This window comes from Spermophilus citellus, assembly GCF_964194105.1.
Source record: "Spermophilus citellus genome assembly, chromosome: 9".
Lineage (NCBI taxonomy): Eukaryota > Metazoa > Chordata > Mammalia > Rodentia > Sciuridae > Spermophilus > Spermophilus citellus.
Window position 1 is genome coordinate 5,073,583 of NC_138191.1, and position 20,086 is coordinate 5,093,668.

At 44.7% G+C, this 20,086-nt stretch overlaps 2 protein-coding genes and 1 long non-coding RNA gene across 5 annotated transcripts; 2 read left to right on the forward strand and 1 right to left on the reverse strand.

Moving 5' to 3' along the window:
- Positions 1-5,572: 5,572 nt before the first annotated feature.
- Positions 5,573-7,089, forward strand: SNAPIN (SNAP associated protein). Of its 3 annotated transcripts, none has more exons than XM_081306713.1 (4): positions 5,573-5,766; positions 5,916-5,962; positions 6,156-6,274; positions 6,973-7,089. In XM_081306713.1, exons 1-4 carry the CDS (start codon positions 5,624-5,626, stop codon positions 7,081-7,083), a joined length of 420 nt encoding a protein of 139 aa, XP_081162839.1. In that variant the 5' UTR covers positions 5,573-5,623; the 3' UTR covers positions 7,084-7,089. The 3 variants fall into 3 exon arrangements, with proteins under 3 accessions (XP_081162839.1, XP_081162841.1, XP_081162840.1); XM_081306715.1 differs by having other exon boundaries at positions 5,574-5,766; positions 6,876-7,089; XM_081306714.1 differs by having other exon boundaries at positions 5,578-5,766; positions 6,500-7,089.
- A 152-nt stretch (positions 7,090-7,241) lies between these two features.
- ILF2 (interleukin enhancer binding factor 2) lies at positions 7,242-14,384 on the reverse strand. Its single transcript, XM_081306712.1, has 14 exons — positions 14,237-14,384; positions 13,823-13,882; positions 13,596-13,638; positions 12,668-12,772; positions 12,134-12,211; positions 11,532-11,634; positions 10,451-10,516; positions 10,046-10,162; positions 9,506-9,584; positions 8,947-9,034; positions 8,484-8,545; positions 8,291-8,405; positions 8,009-8,099; positions 7,242-7,759 (listed from the first exon to the last, which is right to left on the reverse strand). The coding sequence occupies exons 1-14, from the start codon at positions 14,239-14,241 to the stop codon at positions 7,599-7,601; spliced, it is 1,173 nt and encodes a 390-aa protein (XP_081162838.1). The 5' UTR covers positions 14,242-14,384; the 3' UTR covers positions 7,242-7,598.
- Positions 14,385-14,567: 183 nt separating this feature from the next.
- On the forward strand, positions 14,568-18,234 carry LOC308656075. The gene is made up of 4 exons (XR_014023601.1): positions 14,568-14,693; positions 15,196-15,364; positions 17,482-17,583; positions 17,726-18,234. It is a non-coding gene; the product is annotated as an uncharacterized lncRNA (long non-coding RNA).
- The last annotated feature ends 1,852 nt before the right edge of the window (positions 18,235-20,086 follow it).

Here is a 20,086-nt window from a genome sequence, read left to right on the forward strand (position 1 = left end):
ATCAGTTTTTTAAAAAAAAAAAAAAACAAGTATCAGACAAGTGCATTGAATAGTATTAGTAATCTTTTTTCCTGTTGAAGAAAAATCCTAGAGACAATGGATGTCAGATACTTTATAACATTTTAACAGTTGTTTAACCATCTAGAAACAAAACTGTGCATTAGTAACTTTAAAGACATTTGTACTTTGATCTATTTTTTCCAATTTGAATTGAACCTTTTAAGTCATATTAACCAAAAGTATTTGTATACATTTTTTAAAAATTATAATTTATGAGCTCATATGTCAATTTTTTGTACCAAATATATATAGACATGGCAATACATGTAGACAGACAGTACACCGGTGCACCCACACAAAGCAAACAGACACACAAAAACCTTGTAGCTTATTTCTTAAAAAACCTATTAGATTGAGAGTTAACCTTTGTAAATATGCCTTAGAATAAAGCAGAGCGTAATCAGAAAAACATATTAACCTAGGTGTATTGGATCAAAATTATGAATTTAACAAATATAGAATTTTAAAAGTTTTTTAACCTTTTTCCTGAGGTGGTCCTGTTCATGAAAGCTGAAAAGAGTTGAGGGAACATAGACAAACAAAGGGGGCTAATTTCTCCCTGGAGGAACGTACCAAAGACGCAGCTTTATTGGTCTCCTGGAGAGAGTCCACCAGGTTGGGGTCCCATTTTAAACTGGTTTTCTGGTTTCTTGGATAGCGGCCACCAACTTTTAGCCTGACATTGAAAAATCTTTGGACCATTTTTTAATAGTTGGGAGTTATTCATGCTTGTAAATACTGAGAGACAAAAGCCAAATTTTCTAGACAAAATTATGCTTTCCGTTATACAATTTAGGAATAATAATTTTATAAAACACTTTAGTTTTAATCTGTCCTCTCTAGGGACTGACATGATTTACCCAGTTGGCCACCTGGCCCAGTTCCTAAATGAAGGCAATCTCTAGAATGCCTTTTTCTTTTTACCTTTATCTTTTACTTTTGACAATTCTTTTTACTTCTGTTGGCAGCACTTTACAATTTAATGCAAGCTGTAGTGAGCACAGTTAAGACTCTTTTAACCATTTTTTTTCCATTAGAAACAAACTGAGGTAGAAATTAACACAGAACACAAAGGGAACAAACAAAAACAAACCAACAGACAAAGTCCTGAAAAGTTAAGAAAACAAGTTAAAGGGGTCCAGGTAGAGGTCTCTGCAGCGTTTCCTGTCTCTGATGTGGGTGGAGCGCAGGAGTCCTGGTGAAGGAAGAGCGGTTATGGGAACAGGAAAAGGGCCCATGCACAACACACGGACAGACAAACAGCCAGCAAACAGACACTGGACAGGTGACAAACAGCAGAACAGACACAGGACAAGCAACAATCGCTGAGGTCGCACAGGGAGACCTCTAATGGGGCAGAGACCACGTCTCGTCCTGCCCCCAGACAGATACAGACAGATGAGGTCACACAGGGAGATCTCCAGGGAGACAGGGACAACGTCTCGTCCTGTCCCGGGGAAGGTGTAAGCCACTGTGTCCAATCTGACCTTTTCCCCAGAAGAGTGGACCCGGCAGGAGGCTTTTCAGAGCGTCCTAGGATTGGAGTCGTCCTCGGAGTGAGGCTGAGGAGCGTCTCTCAGGAGCTCCCCTCTACTCCGGGCCGAGGTCCAAAGGCCGTCGTTGGAGGCAAAGTTGGTGTGAGGGTAGGGAAGAAACGGATCCAGGGCGAGCCCCCGATGTTACAGTTACAGCTTCGTCTGGGGTTTCATAAACTGACTTCCAGACCACTCGCGTATCATCGAATCAAGCCTTTATTGAAGCACACGGGTGGCGGCTGAGCAGAACATAAAGCTGTTCCCCTGATCAGCCCCGAACAATTGCAAGGGCACTCCTTATAAGCCTGAAAACCGCAAAAGGGATGTTCGGGGGTCTAGCCAATGCAAGCCAGCCAGGTGACAGAAGCGGGACAGTGCAGTCAAGCGGAGGGAAGCCTAACCCATCACAGTTAGCCCAGTCACCCCAGTTACAGAAACAGAGCCCCGTTACCCTAGTTACAGAAGCAATACCCCATTAGGTAGTTCCGTGTTCTTAAAGGTTTCTATAGCAAAAGGAAAAGAACATCTTGCCCCAGTCATGATCCTTCTACTTGGCATGGTTGTTTTACAGGGTGAAGTCATGAAACAAAATGGAGTCACATTTGCTCCTATCACACAAGCACCAGCAGGGAGAAGAGGGCTTTTGTGCCGCATCCCTTCAGCCATGACGCCTGGACTTTGATAAGTGCTTGGAGAATGCACAACTGTAGTAGCTCGGGCCTCCAGCCTACTGTCGAACCTCAGGTTGTGTGTGAAACCCTTGCCCAGTCTCCCACACAAACGTCCAAGGAACCAACAAGGGATGGAGTATAAACTCTTTTTTGGCATTAATTTGCCCTGAGCATAGTATTATGTCTTGTGTCATCTGGCTGGTATTTCAGAGTCCAAATGGACCAGGAGGGGAGAAAGTAGAGGCCAGAAGATCAGGCAGGAACTATCGCAGCAGGTTCACGAGAGAGAATGGTTAATCCACAGTGATAAAAGGAGTAAAAAAGGAGAGCATAAGAACAAGGCCCAGCAGTTTTCCCCAGAGACCCGGTTTTGGAAGTAGGATCACCCGATAAAATACTTCACTAAAAAGTTACTTACTGTTTATCAGCAACTGAAATTTATTGGTTCCCCAGGTATTTTGTTTGATCTATTTTCTAAATCTGGCAACCCACCTTTGAAGTCTACGTTCACAAGCATCCAAGGAACCAACAAGAGACGGTTTCTAAAACTCCTTTCAGCCGCAGCAAGGTATCATGTCCTTGACGGACACTTTAGAGTGCAAACAAACTCAAGGAGGGAGAGACCAGAGGCCAGAAGGCCAGACAGCAGCTGTTGCAACAGGACAGAGAGCAGACAGCTCACTCCAGGTGATAAGCAGCGGTTCCTTCAGAGACCCGGCTTTTGAAGTAGGATCACCTGATAAAATACTTACCCTAAAATGTCATTTCTTGTTTACCTGGAATTCTCACTCGCTTCGTGTTGCAGGTACTCTGTTTTATCTATTTTCTGGAGATTCCTTATCCAGACGCTGGTCCACCCAGCTCCAGGGCCAGGCCAGCTCCTGCTGTCTCTTTCCAGTCCAGGCCTCAGGGACTTGGACTTTTCCCCTTTCCTCCTCAACACTGTCACTGCTCGTCCTCTGGCATGGATTCCTCTTCCCAAGGGCTGGCTGGGGAGCAGGGTGCAGTTTTCCTAGCTATTCCCTTCCTTGCTGAAGACTTTCAAAATAAGTCCCCAGCCTCTCAGGAGAGTTTGACCTTTAATCACCAGAGAGAAGGGAGCAGGGAATCACAGTCAACAATAACAAGTGCACAAGACTTGAAAAGACGGGGTCTCCACGGGGGTCTCAGCTGGGGACCTTCCTGTCACCAGCCTCCCATAGCCATTCCAGTGCCTTGTCCTCCTGTATTTCTGAGATGAATATGAGCACTCTGTGCCCCCAGAGCTCTAGGGATCCCCGGTTTCTGTCCTTCAGGAGTGTTTCTCCACACTCAGTCTCTGCCGTAGCCTAGAGAATTGTGAGCACCTAGAATTCGTTAGGCCTTAATGGGCAGAGATGTAGAGTCTCTGGAAAGCCATGAAAAACCAAAATAAACTTTGGGATTTTTTTTATATTTATTTTTTAGTCGTAGTTGGACATAACACCTTTATTTTGTTTATTTATTTTTATGTGGTGCTGAGGATTGAACCCAGGGCCTCGCATGTGCTAGGCGAGTGCTCTACCGCTGGTTTTTTTTTTTTTTTTAACTTTCCACGGTGGGGATCAAACCCAGGGGCTAGAGTATGAGCTGGGCAAGGGCTCTACCCCTGAGCCAGTCCTAGGGGAACCTTTTTTTTTTTTTTTTTTGGCACCAGGGATTGAATCCAGGGGCACTTTACCACTTTCTTTTTCTTTTTTTAATATTTATTTTTTAGTTATCTGCGGACACAACATCTTTGTTGGTATGTGGTGCTGAGGATCGAACCCGGGCCGCACACATGCCAGGCGAGTGCGCTACCTGCTTGAGCCACATCCCCAGCCCCACTTTCTTTTCATTTTTTGAGAAAGGGTCTAAGTTGCTGAGGGTCTCACTAAGTTGCCAAGGCTGGCCTCAAACCTGTGATTACAGTGCCAGGATGCCGCCGTCTGGCTGGGCACAATTCAGGAGCCACTTGTCAAGCAGAAACCAACTTTATTTAGAACACACACCACACCACAAGAGCTCTCCGGGAATTCCCTCAGAGCCCAACTGCCACCACGGTCTTCGCAGAAGCCTCTCAACCTCCCCCACCCCTCCTGCTCTTGAGGCCCATGGGCTGGGTCATGTGGGCGGACCCAAAAAAAGTCCCCCAATGAGCAGCTCCATGGTCTGAAAGGGCAGGGAAACAGCCCAATGAGCATCTCCGCAGAGGAGCCAATCAGCTGGCAGCTAGAAGTTTGCTGGGGCCCCTTCGGCTGTGGCTCTCAACACCAGGATGACATGCATGCTGCACTTTGCCTGCCTTCCTTCCAAGGGACCTTTTATGAGGGAAAAAGATGAAAATATGGAAACACATGTAATTTTTTAAAAATGTAATTGTAGTTAAATATGCATAAAAACTTACCCTTTAAATGTACAGGTGTATGACCTGAAGTCCATTCCCAGGTGTGCAACCATCCCCACCATCCATCTCTGTGACTTTTCAACTTCCTAAACTGGAACTCGGTACCCATTGACAATAACTCCCCATTCTCCTCTCCCTCCAGACCCTGCGGACACAGTGTGCTGGGGATAACCCAGGGCCTCCACGGGTCAGGCAAAGTTCTGTCCCTAGCTACACCCAGCCTCTGTCCTACACTTTATCTCTACGAAGTGGACCCGGCTGGGCACCCTACTAAGGGAATCAGGCACTCTCTGTCCTTTTCTGCCTGGCTCATTCCGCTTAGCATAACCTTCTCAAGGTTCACCGAGGTCTTAGCAGGTATCAGAATTTCAGAAATCAATTCCTTCTTTTTTAAGGACATAAAGTTTCGCACATGTTTAGTGACATTAAAAATGCACTCTTCAGGGGCGGGGCTGTGGCTCGTGGTAGAGCTCTTCCCTAGAGAGCGCGAGGCCTGGGTTCCATCCCCACAGGGCACCACATAAAAATAGATAAAAGAAGAAAAAGGTATCCTGTGCATCTCAACTAAAAAATATTGTTAAAATACTCTTTTATAAATATAAAACAATACCCTGAGTATCATCTGGTTTCCTCCTGAAAGAGGGCTCTGAACACTGGGGAGAACAGCAGTTATTTTCTCCATTCCACTGGAGGAAAACAAAGAGCACACAATCCAAAACAACAGCTCCTCGGCCACGCTCCTGGAACCCCGAGCTCTGCAAACCCCGCCCTCCAGTCCCGCCCAGAACCACCGCTCCCCCGGCCCGGGGTGCGCCTCTGCCGCGCGCCGGGAACTCCATTTCCCAGCAACCCCCGCGCCGCCGCGGCTCCGCGGCGCCCCCTCGCGGCGCACTGGGGAGAACCCCAGTTCCCGGCGGCCCTAGCGGCAGGTTCCCGCACCGGCCGAGTTTGGGATGGCGGGTGCAGGTTCTGCTGCAGTGTCCGGGGCTGGGACCCCGGTGGCAGGGCCCACAGGCCGCGACCTCTTTGCCGAAGGCCTCCTCGAGTTCCTGCGACCGGCTGTGCAGCAGCTGGACTCCCACGTCCACGCCGTCAGGTGCCCGGGGGGCCAGCGGGGTGGCCGAGCCGGGGCGGCCTGCCCGGGGAGCCTCCGGGGCCGTGGAGGCGGGGCTGGCTGGTCCCGGTGCAGGGGATACGTGGGCGGCGGGCGGGCGCGCTGACCGTGCGGCCTTGCGGCCTTTGCAGGGAGAGCCAGGTGGAGCTCCGCGAGCAGATCGACAACCTCGCCGCGGGTGAGTGGGCGGCCCGCGGACCCAGGCAGGACCTTCGGTTCCCCGTCCCCGGCCGGGTCTCTGCCCCTTGCCCCCAGGACGTCTGGGCCCCTGGGACCGGGAGAGAAAGGAAGTGAGGGGAAGGACGGGACGATTCCGCCTTCCCAAGAGCAGGAGGTGAGCTGCCAGACGTCTGTTGCTCTTCCGTCCCCAGAACTGTGCCGCATCAATGAGGACCAGAAGGTGGCCTTGGATCTCGACCCCTACGTTAAGAAGCTGCTCAACGCCCGGCGACGGGTTGTTCTGGTCAACAACATCCTACAGAATGCCCAGGTAAACAAAGTCCCCGCTTCAAGTCCAATTTAAAAAATTGGGGGTAAGGGAGTGGTCAACTAGCGTCAGTAATAGACTCAGTGCTCAGTATCCAGTTGCAGCCATTGACATCCTACGTGAACTTTGACGCAGGACCGTCCTCAGGTGTTTCCAGCACCTGGCTGGCTGAACCCCAAAGCCTTTCCCAGGGGCAGTCACTAGGTTCCACCTCTTCCTGTCCCGTAGGAGCGGCTGAGGCGGCTAAACCACAGCGTTGCCAAGGAAACAGCCCGCAGGAGGGCCATGCTGGACTCAGGAGTTTATCCCCCGGGTTCACCAAGCAAGTAACAAGATGGCAGGGGACTGAGCAGCACAAACAGTTGCTACCCCGCTGCCTTGTTTCAACATACGAGAAGATTCAGGGAACAATTTCTGCAGACTTTGGGACACCTAAATGGCAGCCCTGGTTTATTTAAAGCACTTATTCACTACGTGGGAACCCAAGAAACCTGCGTGCAGTAGACTCAAGTTCCCAGAGGACTTTCATTACAGCTCTTGCTCCCTTCCAAGAACGAAATGAGGTTTTTTTCTTAACTACATACTTAATGACCATCTTTTTCAGGCCTCGTCAACCAGACTGGAGCTTCGTTTGTTTGGTTATAGTGGACCCAGGCAACATGTCCTCTACCTGTGACTTCTCTTTTTCCTTTTGTTTACAGAGGATTTACAAAGACAAGATGAATGACCTCTGTCCACCCTTTTTTGTTGATTGCACTGGCTTGAATACAACAGCAGTACTGCTAGAACCATTTAATTCAATAAATGCTTAAACAGTATTCTCATTTACTAATATATGAAAAGGTTCCAGAGGTATATACTTCAGTTTCAAGTTGCGATCTTGGTGTTTATGACTCAGTATCACTTCCAATGAAAAAAAAGAGTAAGTAAAGGAGGCCACCACCTACTAAGGAAAAACAAAACCAAGAGCCCTACTAGGAAGTACTTTAATAGTTTTTCTTAGAAAAAAAAATGTCCAAACACCTAACAGTTCACATTTCAACAACAGAGTAATGGTTGAGTGGGGTGTTTAGGAGTTGGGATTTGGGAGTATAAGGAAGAAATGTTGGTATCCTGCTTCATTATAGATGGATGGCATAGATTTATAAACAGGAGATTTTGGGCTGCTAGGCCAGTATCAAAACCAATGGAATGACAAATCTTTCTATAGAGTTTCTTTCCTGATGTCTCCTCTATTCCACAGAAATGCACCATACAAAGCCCAGTAGCAGATAGCTTAGGATCTGGTCTTCCCCTTGAGTAGGAACGGGACTGAAGGGAAGGAAGATCACTCTTGAGTTTCCATGCTTTCCTCTTCCTCTCCTTGAGGTGGTTCTTCTGTATTCTCCTCCTCTTCCTCTCCTTCCTTCTTCTCAGGTGGCTTCTCGTAAGCCTTTTCTGAAGGTGTCACTATCACTCCATCCCAGGTAGATATTTCAGAAGCAAGATCTAGAATAAAAAAAATAAGTGCTTTCAAACAAATACCCCAGCAAACAAGCAGAACATAGCAGAAACATGAAGTCATCTGAGTAAGATGGATGCACTGGCTAAACCCCTGCAATTTCAGCAAGACTGTCTCTAAAGAAAGGGCTGGGGACGTATCTCCTTGGAGTGCCCCTAGGGTTATGTCACAGCACCACACAAAGCCAGCTGAGCACCAGAAGAAACCCCTGACCCATACACACAGTGAGTACTCACAGCTGGCATCACCCTCCTGGCCAAGGATCTTCCTAAAGCCACCGTGTGAGAGGATTCGAACCAGAGTCTGAGCTGTGTAGCAGACCATATCCTGAGGAAGAGCAAAGTGAGGGTAAATTAGCAAAGAAAATCAGTACTTCATCTGACTGACACCCTTGCGAAAACAGATGCATATAACTTTTAATCTTAGGACCACAGTCTTTGAAAACCCCCAGATACCATGGATCCCTAAAGATCATGTTCCCTAGGTCCTCTCAGACCACTTCATAACTGTCCCAATACCTGCTGTTCCAGGGTCATGACCGTATGTACTCTGAAGTTGCCGCTTTCACAGGGGTCAGTGATACCCACTGATCCTGGAAGAAACAGTCCTGCAGCCAGAATCTGCAAGCAACGCCTGAAACATAGGGAAGTATTAACACACCCCCACTACCACCTTATAACCAACCCCAAACTGAAAAGAAATATGTGGTACCTGTATGCCACATTTAGGGCCAAAGGCTGTCTGGTGGGGTTATTCATCACAGCATAGTGCCCCTAGAAAAGAGTAAGTCTGGTAGGTGTGCCACCAAGTGGCAATTCTATCTTTAAAGCAAACTAAAACTTGAATAAATCATCACAAGGAAAATAAGTCATTAAGGTCTAGCCAAACACATCCAGAAGAAATTCTGAAATTGGTCCTCATTTGTTCATTTCTTTCCAGTATCACAATAATGAAATAATAGTAATAAAAACAAAAGGGGCACTGTAACTCAGTAACTACTCATTTAATCAAATACTCCCAGAACCCAATGAAATAATAAACTTTGGATCTACTGGATCACCTGTGTCCACTGAATTTCTTTTTAAGCTTTACTGAATTTCAGATTCTAGTAGGTTTCACAGTAAGTACTACCAATATGAATGCGTAGGAATTCCTATTGTCCTTGTTTACTTACAAGTAGGTCAAGGATCCAGGGTGTGAGGGGCTCAAAGCCAGGAAAACGAATCCTTAAGTCCTTCAGCAGTCTGATGAGAACCTTAACTCTGAATGTAAAAGAGATCCAAGGATTAAAAGTAGTAACATCGCTGCTGGGCAAAGTGGTACACGCCTGTAATCCTATTAACTCTGGAGGCTGAGACTGGAGGATCTAGAGTTCAAAGCCAACCTCAGAAAAAGTAAGGTACTGAGCAACTCTGTGAGACCCTGTCTCTAAATAAAATATTAAATAGGGCTGGGGATGTGGCTTAGTATCAAGTGCCCCTGAATTCAATCCCTGGTAGCCCACCCCACAAAAAAAGGTAATAAGATCACATTTCCACACCTGAGGTAGAGTTGAAGCTGACTATACTATTTATAAAACTGCATGTGCTCTTCTTTCAATCTTAATTTGCTTATTTAAAGTAAAAATGAAAATCCAACAGATCATGGCCAAAACAGTTCTATCAGAGGAAGTATGGGGAAATCCTGCTATTCAGTTAGAAAGGTTATCTGAAAATGACCAGAGACCGACTCACGTGGACTGAGAAGCATTTTCCTCGAACCAGCGGGCATGTCGGATGGCTGCTAAAGCACTCTGCAACACCTTGATATCCACTAGATAAAGCATGACAGACCAATGTGAAACAATCCTGCTATTAAGCAAGCAATCCAGTCCTGCCACCACCACAGTTCAGAAACTTAGGAGAGGCAAGCTAATTTTAACAATTTTGTTAAACCATCCCATGTTCCTCAGATCAGCAAGTCACTTGTTCCAAAATTATTACACCTATTCCAAACTAAATCTAGAAGCATGCAAGATCTGTGATTTTCTCCAAAAATCTATCCTCCTTTCTTCACAAATATTTCTACCATCCTTTTTAATTGTTCCAAATTTTCTTCCTGGCTATCCTATCTTTGAAAATTTCACTAGGAAGCTTGTAAAGTTATTTCCAAAGTACAGGGTAAACTTAAGTCCTTTAATTTCCAGAAAGCTTCCTATGAAACAAAAAAACTCAGCAAAGATACCATGCATTTTATTTCCCCCACACTTTTCAGCAATGGAAAAAAGGACTAACAGTGGAGTTCCGGGTCCAGTTTTCGGAGATTGGGTGGCACAGTCGTAATGAGAATCTTCACTGTAGCATCAGAAGAACTGATTTCAAAACCAGTTTCATTGGTCAGCATGGTCAAAACTAAAAGAACAAAATAATCAAAAGTTGTAATTCACATTTTCATTAGATGATCAAAGTTAAATCATTCCTGTGGGAACAGGTGGGCATTTAAAAACCAGAGTTCAGACTAAGGATTCAAAATACAGAGCTTTAGAAAGGAGATAAAATGGAATTTCAAACCCCTTCCAAAAACTCCTACAACATAAAACTGCATTTACTAAATCTAGTCTGACCTGATTTTGTTGAAAGTATAATTACAGGACCTGGCTCCTATTGCTACTCAATACATATTCAGCAATAAATTCAAACCTTCAGATGGATCCTGTGCTCTTAAACTTTCCACGACTTTGTTCCCCAGGGCAGCAACAGCTTCCACTAGATTGAGGGGGAAAAAATACCATTATAAATCATCTATTTATGTAGACTTCCTATATATCTCTGAGATACTTAGTACCGTCATTTCTGCCCCACATTCAAGTGTGGAACAAGTGTAACAGAACACTTTTACAAAGGAAAGCTTAAGTCCTAGACACAGAAACTGGAAGGTTCAGGAATAGGACACTTCCTATACTCACATCTTTTTTCCATACTAAAGTCGTTAGATTTTTTAATAACTTAAATTTTTTTTTCTTTTGTAGTGGTAGATGGACAGCATGCCATGCATTTACCTGTTTGTTTGTTTATTTTTCTATGCAGTGCTAAGGATCAAACCCAGTGCCTCACAAATGCTAGGCAGGTACTCTGCCACTGAGCTAAAGCCTCAATATCAGAGTTTTTCAGGTCAGTGGCACTTATAACATCTGGATTGGTTAGTCCTGTGCACTGTAGGATGTTTAGCACCATTCCCAGCCTTTAGCCCCTTTTGATGCCAGGAGTACCCCCTAGCTGTGACAACCAAAAACATCTCTAGGCAGTGCTAATAATTCCCTTAGGAGCAAAATATCCAGCAGAGAAACACAGTCCCAGAGTACTGGGCATACATTCTTTCAGACACACGTTAGAGAGTCTGTCCCTTTTATGGTTTGGATATAAGGCATCTCCCAAAAAGCTCACGTGTTAGGCAATGCAAGAATGGTGAGAGGTGGAACAATTAGATTATGAGAGCTGAAGCTTTGTCAGTAGACTAACTCAACAGTCCCTTATAACCCAGTAAACTTAAAAAATCAAATTTCCTATTTATGTCCCAAACACCCCCCCCCTCACACACACACAGATCTGGTCTTTAAAAATCCCTAGGTCCCAAATCAAACTATTACATTGTTTTCCACGGTCAGAAAGATGAACTGGGGGCTGAGGGATGTAGCCCAGCAGTAGAGCACTCGCCTGCCAAGCTCAGGGGCCTGGGTTTGACACCTAGCACCAGAAAAGAAAGAGAAAGAGGTATACTCACATGTTGGCAGAATCTTTAGTATTACCACCAGGTCAGCTACGTTGTGTCCTGTAGTCATTGTTCCCTTTTTATATGATCCTACCTGTCGGACTTCTTCAATTTGCTATTGGAAAAAGGATTTCAGGGGGAAAAAATTAGAAGAAAAAAGGTGCCAAGTTCCTCTCAGATCTCTCTCTCTCTCTCTCTTTTATTTAGAGACAGGGTCTCACTGAGTTGCTTAGCGCCTTGCAGTTGCTGAGGGTGGCTTTGAACTAGCGATTCTCCTGTCTCAGCCTCCCAAGCCACTGGGATTATAGTCAGGTGACCGGCTGCTCTCAGAACTCTTAAGACACAACTTCTTATTTCCCACATTTGGATGCAGCAGTGGTAAATTCATATCTCAAAAGCATGAAAGCATGGCTATACAACGTGGCTACAGATAATAATGATAGCTGATAATAATAATAAAAATCTTGCCTCAACAACAGTATTACAGGGAAATTTCAGAAGTCTATACTTTTCCATTTTAAGTTAAATGTGGAATAGGTAAAGAGACAGAAGCCAATGAAAATTCCTCTTAACAAGGCTGCCCTATCTTAGAACTAAGCCATCAAAAAACTCACCACTTCAAATGTCCCTGGAGCCACAATCAAATTGTCGATCACATTGTTTATTTTTGTCACCAGAGAAAGGATTGAGGCCTAAAAAACATCACAAAACAAAAATACCCTAAAGTCAAAAATCACAAGTAACTTCTCAAGAGTTACTTGAGGTTAGGGGAAAAAACATTTTCCCCTAATCTCGTCTATACAAACTCATGCATTAGGGGTCTGAAAACACTTCACCCCTTCTGGCCTTGAATATATCTGAAAAGAACAACTATTTAATCCTTAATAGATTCCCCAAAGAAAATATGATGCCACATAACCACTCATATATTCACCTAGCACTTTAACTCTAACTCTCTATATAGAGGACAAGTAAACCTTCTGTGGAGTTTAGGTTCTTGCTGGTGATCAAACCCAGAGCCTCATACATGCTAGGTTAAGTGCTCTACCACTGAGCTACACCCACAGCCCACATAACACTCTTCTTAACTATAATAGTCACTTTTCTGTTTTTAGTGAAATCTCGGAAAGAAAGCCAAAAGAACACACCTGTTCAGCAGAATTGGGAGCAAGGTCCTGATTCCTCTTCAGCAAGGCTTCACTGAAGGAAGTTTCATCAGGTGCTGGCTTGACTCGAGGGAAGGCCATTTCACACTGAGAGAAAAACAAAAACATACCATTTACCAAAAATAAGATACAACAGATATTTTTTCCTGTTATGATAGAAAAAAAATTAAAAAACAGATAATTCTACTTGTTTTCAATCAAAGATGTTCAAACAAGAATAGAAGAGCCATAATTTAAGCTCGAGCTACCTTTGTATTTAAAAAAAAAAAAAAAAAAAAAAAAAAAACTAAGCCAGAGATATAATTAACTGTTTAGGACAGATTCCAACTATGTAGGCAAGAAATCATCTTCCTTACCCTGCTTACTTTTTTTTTTTGTAGTACCGGGGATTGAAACCACTGGCACTCTACCATTGAACTGTATCCCCAGAACTCTATTTTAAAACAGGGCGTCACTAAGTTGCCAAGGCTGGCCTCAAATTTTGAATCCTACCTATACAAACTCAGGCTCCTTAGTAGCTGGGTTTATAGGTATGCACCACTGCAAGTGGCTTTGCTTACATTGTTTTGGTACATGAAATGACACACAGTTGACTCAAAACTCCAACTCTACAGAGGGGCAGAGTGGACAAAGAAGGCTGGATTTCATCAGTGCCTGCTGTATACATGGATTGAAGCATCACACGGAACCTTTTATATGTACTACTAATCTGTATTAATTGTAATAAAATCAGGGGCTCGCAGTCGAGTGTTTGCTTGGTAGGCTTGAGGCCTTAAGGTCCATCGCCAAGTGCCAAAAGTAAATAAACACATACGTAAAATTCTTTAAAATCCCAAATCATTCACTACTCCAACCACCTACATCTGCAAGTGACCATGACCAGGAAACTGATATTAACTCAAGAACTCACCAAATAGAAATCGAAGGGGATATGTGGCACGAAGGGCCTGAACCTAAAACAAGAGAAACAGTCCAAACAGAAATCAGGCCGACGGGCACCCGCACCGGCGAGGTGGAGAAGGGGTCTGCCTCCAGCAGGGGGAAGGCGGGGTGCGAGCCTCAGCAGGCGGGGCCCCTCCAACCCCCACCCCGACGACTGGCACTGGCAAGTGCGGGGATGTCCAGACGGGCACTCACCCTCCTCCTGGTCCCCCTCTGGAACCAAAGCGCCCACCGCGACCACGGCCTCGGTCACCCCTGAAAACAGTCATTTCCGCTCACTGCAGAGACTCCACCACGGCGCGCCAGCTCCACGCGAGAAGGAACCGTGGGGCTGCGGCGGCCGCTCACCTGGGCTTCGCGCGTGCATTTACAGGGCACGTCCCGGCCGCCTCAGTCCAGACGGCGGGCGCCACTGCGGGCCCCGGGGACCCTCCCTCTCTTCAGCCCCTCCGGGCCGGACTCTCGCACCCGCCTCCCAGCCTCGGACCACCCTACTCCCCCGGGCCTGGGGCCGCAGGCCCGGGACACACCGCCCTGGGTCCTCCGACTGCCCGCGACCCACCTTCCTAAGTTCTCAGGGAAACACCTTGAGCACCTACATCCCCTTACCTCATGGCTCCCTTAATCCTGGACAATGGAGGCCCCACCAACCGCCCCTTTTTTCCGAGGCGCGGGTAACCGGAGAGGCGTCTGGCCGGCGCGTCCCAATAAAACTCGGCGCGATTGGCTCCCTCATTACTCCGCCCTTCATGCTCATTGGCTTACTTTGGCGAATCAGGCTTAGGAACAAATAAAAAACGCCTACTGTATCAGGAATGAGCCAATAAAACTAGGTTTAACAGTAGTGACAGTTTTCGACTGGACACTAGATGGCGCTAGGAAAACAAATTTCCAGGACGGCGAACACGTAGAGAACTTTGTGTAGGCATTATGAGAAGGCCTCGTCGCAGGTAGCAGAGTGGCGCAGCGGAAGCGTGCTGGGCCCATAACCCAGAGGTCGATGGATCGAAACCATCCTCTGCTATCGGAGTGCAATGTTTTGTTTTCCGATGACTTTCTAGAGCAGGTCATTTACGTTTCTTCTGTAGAGCTGAATTATTCTAGTTTCTTTCTTTCTTCCTCAAAATTAAATTTTTAGGAGCTGTTTTTGCCACCGACAAACAACGTGGAGGGAAGTAGAAAGAGACTTTAGACAGCCAGGAACAGCACGTGTAGAGCCCTCAGGCAGGAGCCTGGGAGGCACAGGAGCCGGAGCAGTGGCCAGCAGAGAAGCCCAGCCTCACCCCCTGTGGAAAATGCAGGAATCATTGAATTCCATTTACCTCCATTACTCCTCCCGACTTAGATTCCAGAGTTGCTGCGATTCCTTATCCTTTACTGCGGCGGAGGGCGTAGATCTGAAGGGTAAATGACTCCAGCCGTGTAATCACCGCGGGAAGAGAAATAAGGAACACGCCCACCCACTCATTCCGGTGCCTGCACTGCGGGAAACAGCTGTTGTGACTTCCACGCTTTTGATCTTCACAAAAATAGACTCACACCATAGGTACTTTCTCTCCTTCTTCTAGGTCTGGCTCCTTTGGCTCATCTGACTTTGTGATTCTTCCATTTTCTACATTTATCAGCCATCTGCTCTTTCATCCCCACCCCAGCCCCAGGCTGGGAACTGGACCCTGGGCCCAGCAGGTGTCAGGCCGGCAGTCCGCCCCTGAGCCACATCCCCAGGCCAGCTCTTCTGTATTTATGAGTAGTGTGTTGTGTATAGTAACATGCCTACCAGGTTTCTGTCCATTAACTTCTTGATGAATTCAGGACCTCTAACTCACTGAGGCACACACACACCCATCTGTGTTGTTTCCGGTTTAAGACCGGTCTGCGTGAAACATTCCTGTACATGTTTCTTGTGATGGGATGCATTCATTTTCCTCGCGAAGGTGTGGGTGTATATGTATACAGAATTCAAATTATATACATCTGTACACTTGAATTCCACAAAACAGCAATGTTTATTAATTTAGTGGTCATTTAGACTGATCGTTTTAATGCTCTTTATTTCTTCCTTCCTGCATCTCCAGCCTACCATCTGGAATAATAGTCCCCTTGAAAATTTAGTTTACCACTTCTAGTGACTAACTTCCATTGTTTTAGTTTGTCTAAATATGACTTTATTTCACTTTTTTTTATGTTTGTTTTTTTTTTTTTCTTGTGGTTCTGGGAATTGAACCCAGGGGTGCTCTACCACTGAGCTACATCACCAGCCCTTTTTATTTTGAGACAGGGTCTGGCAATTGCCCGGGATTGACCTGGAATTTGTGATCCTCCTGCCTCAGCCTCTCAAATTGCTGAGATTACAGATGTGCACCACCACACCCAGTTCTTGCCTATCTTTTATGGTTTTTGTTTTTTTGTTGTTTGCTTTGTACCAGGAATTGAACCCAGAGATGCTTTACCACTGAGCCACATCCCCAGCCCATTTTATTTGTTATTTTTAAGACAGGGCCCCATTCTGATGCTGGTCTATGAACTTGCAATCCTCCTGCCTCAGCCTCCCAAATCATTGGGATTACAGACAAATGCCATTGCACCTAGCCTCTTATGTTTTTATCTTTTTATCCACATTTTTTTTTTTTGTACACAGGATTGAACCCAGAGGCACTATACCACTCAATCACATCCCTAGCCCCTTTTTTATTTTTTTTTAATTTTGAGACAGAGTCTCACACTAAGTTGCTTAGGGCCTTGCTAATTAATTTGCTGAAGCTGCCCTTAAATTTGCAATCCTCCTGCCCCAGCCTTCTGAGTCACTGTGATTATAGGCCTGCACCACCACACAGTTCTTAACTTTTGTTTTAAAATATTTGGGGTCTAGGATCACAAATTCAAAGCCAGCCTCAGCAAAAAAGAGGTGCTAAGCAACTCAGTGAGACCCTGTCTCTAAATAAGATACAAAATAGGGCTGGGGATGTGGCTCAGTGATAGAACATTCTTGAAGCTCAGGATTCTTCAATCTGTAGCAGCACACACACACAAATGTTTTTTAAAACATTTTTTAATTGTCTGCTACTGGAGTTACTCCATTATTGAGAGTTTGATTATAAACTGTATTTCTAGTTCAGTATTACTTCTGAGCTCCATTCCCACTAATTCAGAAGCCTAGTGAACACCTCCACTAGGGTATCTATAGACACCTCAAACTCAAATTATCAGTCTCCCCCATAAAAAACTCCTTCTTCAGTTCCTCAACCAAAGTGTCAATGTCACCTCAACCCTTCACTTCGCAAAGTCCATGAGATACCACAAAACATTTCCCCATCTCCTATCCACCTCTACAACATCTGGCCTCTCCCCTCCCCATCTCAAGACAAAGACTTGCCTATCACACAAAGGCTTTCATGACCTGTCCCCTCTGCCCTCTTTCCTGCCTCCCCTCCTCAGTCATTCCTAAAGCACACACCTTACATCTCAGATCAGGGTTGAAAACAAGCTCCCACTGCAGCCAGGCAGGTAATGCTCTGAGTAAAGCACATTGGGTAGGAACCTGTTATGGTTTGGATATGAGGAGTCCCCAAAAAGCTCATGTGTGAGACAATGCAAGAAGGTTCAGAGAAGAAATGAGTGGGTTATGAGAGACTTAAACCAATCAGAGAATTAATCCCCTGATAGGGATTAACTGACTGGTAACTGAGGCTGGTAGGGTAGGCTGGAGGAGGTGGGACATTGGGGGCATGGCTATGGTGTATATATTTTGTTGTTTTTGTTTGTTTGTTTTTCTTTTTGGGGGGTAACCAGGGATTGAACTCAGGGGCACTCAACCACTGAGCCACATCCCCAGCCCTATTTTGTATTTTATTTAGAAACAGGGTCTCACTGAAGTTGCTCAACATCTTGCTGTGGTTAAGGCTGGCTTTGAACTGGCGATCCTCCTGCCTCAGCTTCCCCAGCTACTGGGATTACAGGTGAGGGCCACCATGCCCGGCTTATATTTTGTATCTGGAGAGTGGATTGTGTCTGTCGGTCTCCCTCCTCCTCCTCTTCCTCCTCCTCCTCCTCCTTTGTAGATGACATAATATCTTTATTTATGTTTAATGTGGTGCAGAGGATGGAACCCAGTGCTTCACATGGGCCACAGGTGCTCTACCACTGAGCCCCAGGCCCAGCCCCAGCCCCTCTCTCTGCTTCTTGATCATCATATGAGCTGCTTCCCTCTGCCACACTCTTGAGCTATGATGTGCTTCCTCACCTGGAACCCCAAGGAATGGAGCTGATTTTCTGTGGACTAAGACCTCTGAAACTGTGCCCCCCAAATACAATGTCCCTACGCTAAGGTTGATCTGGTCAGATCTTTTAGTTACCGCAGTGGAAAAAGCCAACTAAGACAGAACCGGAATGAACTACTCATTTCAAGGAGGTCACTGATTCTTGTTCCATCTGATTGTCCATGGAGGGGCCTATATTACCAGCTCTTCTGTTTCAATAAAAGTCAGAAATCCCAATATTCATGTACCATCTGTTGATTTTTAAATATGGGAAATTTAATGAAATATATAGAAAGAACATAGTTGGATGTTGTGGCCCACCCATGTAATCTCAACTACTTGGAAGCCTGAGGATGGCAAGTTGAGGCTAGCCTCCCACAACTTAGTAAGACTGCCTCAAAATAAAATAAAAAGGGCTGGTTTGGGGGATGTAGCTCAGTGTTAAAGCACTTGTCTAGCCTGTGCAAGACTTTGGGTTCATGCAAGCCAAACAAAGCATATTTACCTCTGGGCCACTAACTATAGACAACAAGAAAATTCATATGTCTCCTAAAACTGCATGTATAGGAAATATACTTCAATAGTATGTTCTCTCATTAATGAATTCAGCAAAGTAGCAGGATATAAAATTAACATCCATAACTCAATTGTGTTTCTATATATCAATGGTGAATCAACTGAAAGTGAAATTAGGAAAACTATCCCATTCACAGTAGCCTCAAAAAAAAAAAAATACTTTGTTATTGATCTAAAAAAAAAAAAGTGAAAGACCTCAAAAATAAAAACTACAGAACACTAAATAAAGAAATTGAAGAAGACCTTAGAAGATGGAAAGATTTCCCATATTCTTAGATAGGAGAATTAATATAGTGAAAATGGCCATACTACCAAAACCACTATACGATTTTAATGCAATTCCTATGAAAATTCCAAAGACGTTCTTTGTAAAAATTGGAAAAGTAATTACGAACTTCGTTTGGAAAAATAAGAGGCCCAGAATAGCTAAAGCAATCCTTATCAAGAAAAGTGAAGGTGGGGGGGCTGGGGCTGGAGTTGTGGCTCAGTGGTAGAGCACTCGCCTAGCACGAGCGAGGCACTGGGTTCGATCCTCAGCACCACATAAAAATAAATAAATAAAATAAAGGTATTGTGTCCAACTACAACTAAAAAAATATCTTAAAAAAGAAGTGAAGTGGGCTGGGGATCCGGGTTGGATCCTCAGCACCACATACCAACAAAGATGTTGTGTCTGCCGAGAACTAGAAATAAATATTAAAAATTCTTTCTCTCCTCTCTCACTCTCTCTTTAAAAAAAAAAAAAAAAAGAAGTGAAGCAAGAGGCATCACAATACCAGACCTTAAATTATATTACAGAGCTATAGTAACAAAAAGAGACCAATGGAACATAATAGAAGACATAGAGACAAGCCCACATTAAATAGTTACCTCATACTAGACAAAGATGCCATTAACATGCACTGGAGAAAAGACAGCCTCTTCAACAAGTGGTGCTGGGAAAACTGGAAATCCACATGTGGCAGAATGAAATTGAACCCTTATCTCTCACCCTGCACAAAACTCAATTCAAATTGGATCAAGGACTAGGCATTAGACCAGAAACAATGCATCTAACAGAACAGAATGCACACCCAACATGTCAGCTTAGGAACCAACTTCCACACAAGACTCCTAAAGCACAAGAAGTAAAATCAAGAATCAATAAATGGGATGGTATCAAACTTAAAAGCTTCTTCCCAACAAAGGAAACAGTCAAGAATGTGAATGAAAGTAAATCTTTGCCACCTACACCTCAGATAGAGCATTAATCTTCAGGATATATAAAGAACTTTAAAAACAAAACAAACGAACAAACAAAAAAATAAGGGACTGGGGTTGTGGCATGTTCAAGGCCCTGGATTCAATCCTCAGCACCACATGAAAATAAGTAAATAAAATAAATGTATTGTATCCAACTACAACTAAAAAAATAAATATTTAGGGGCTGGGATTGTGGCTCAGTGGCAGAGCGTCTTCCTCTTGCATGAAAGGTACTGGGTTTGATCCTCAGCACCACATAAAAATAAATAAATAAGTAAAGGTATTGTGTCCATCTAAAACTTAAAAAAAGAAAAAAGAAAGAATAAATATTTTTAAAAATCAAATAAGCCAATCAATAAATGGGCAAAGGAACTGAACTAGACAC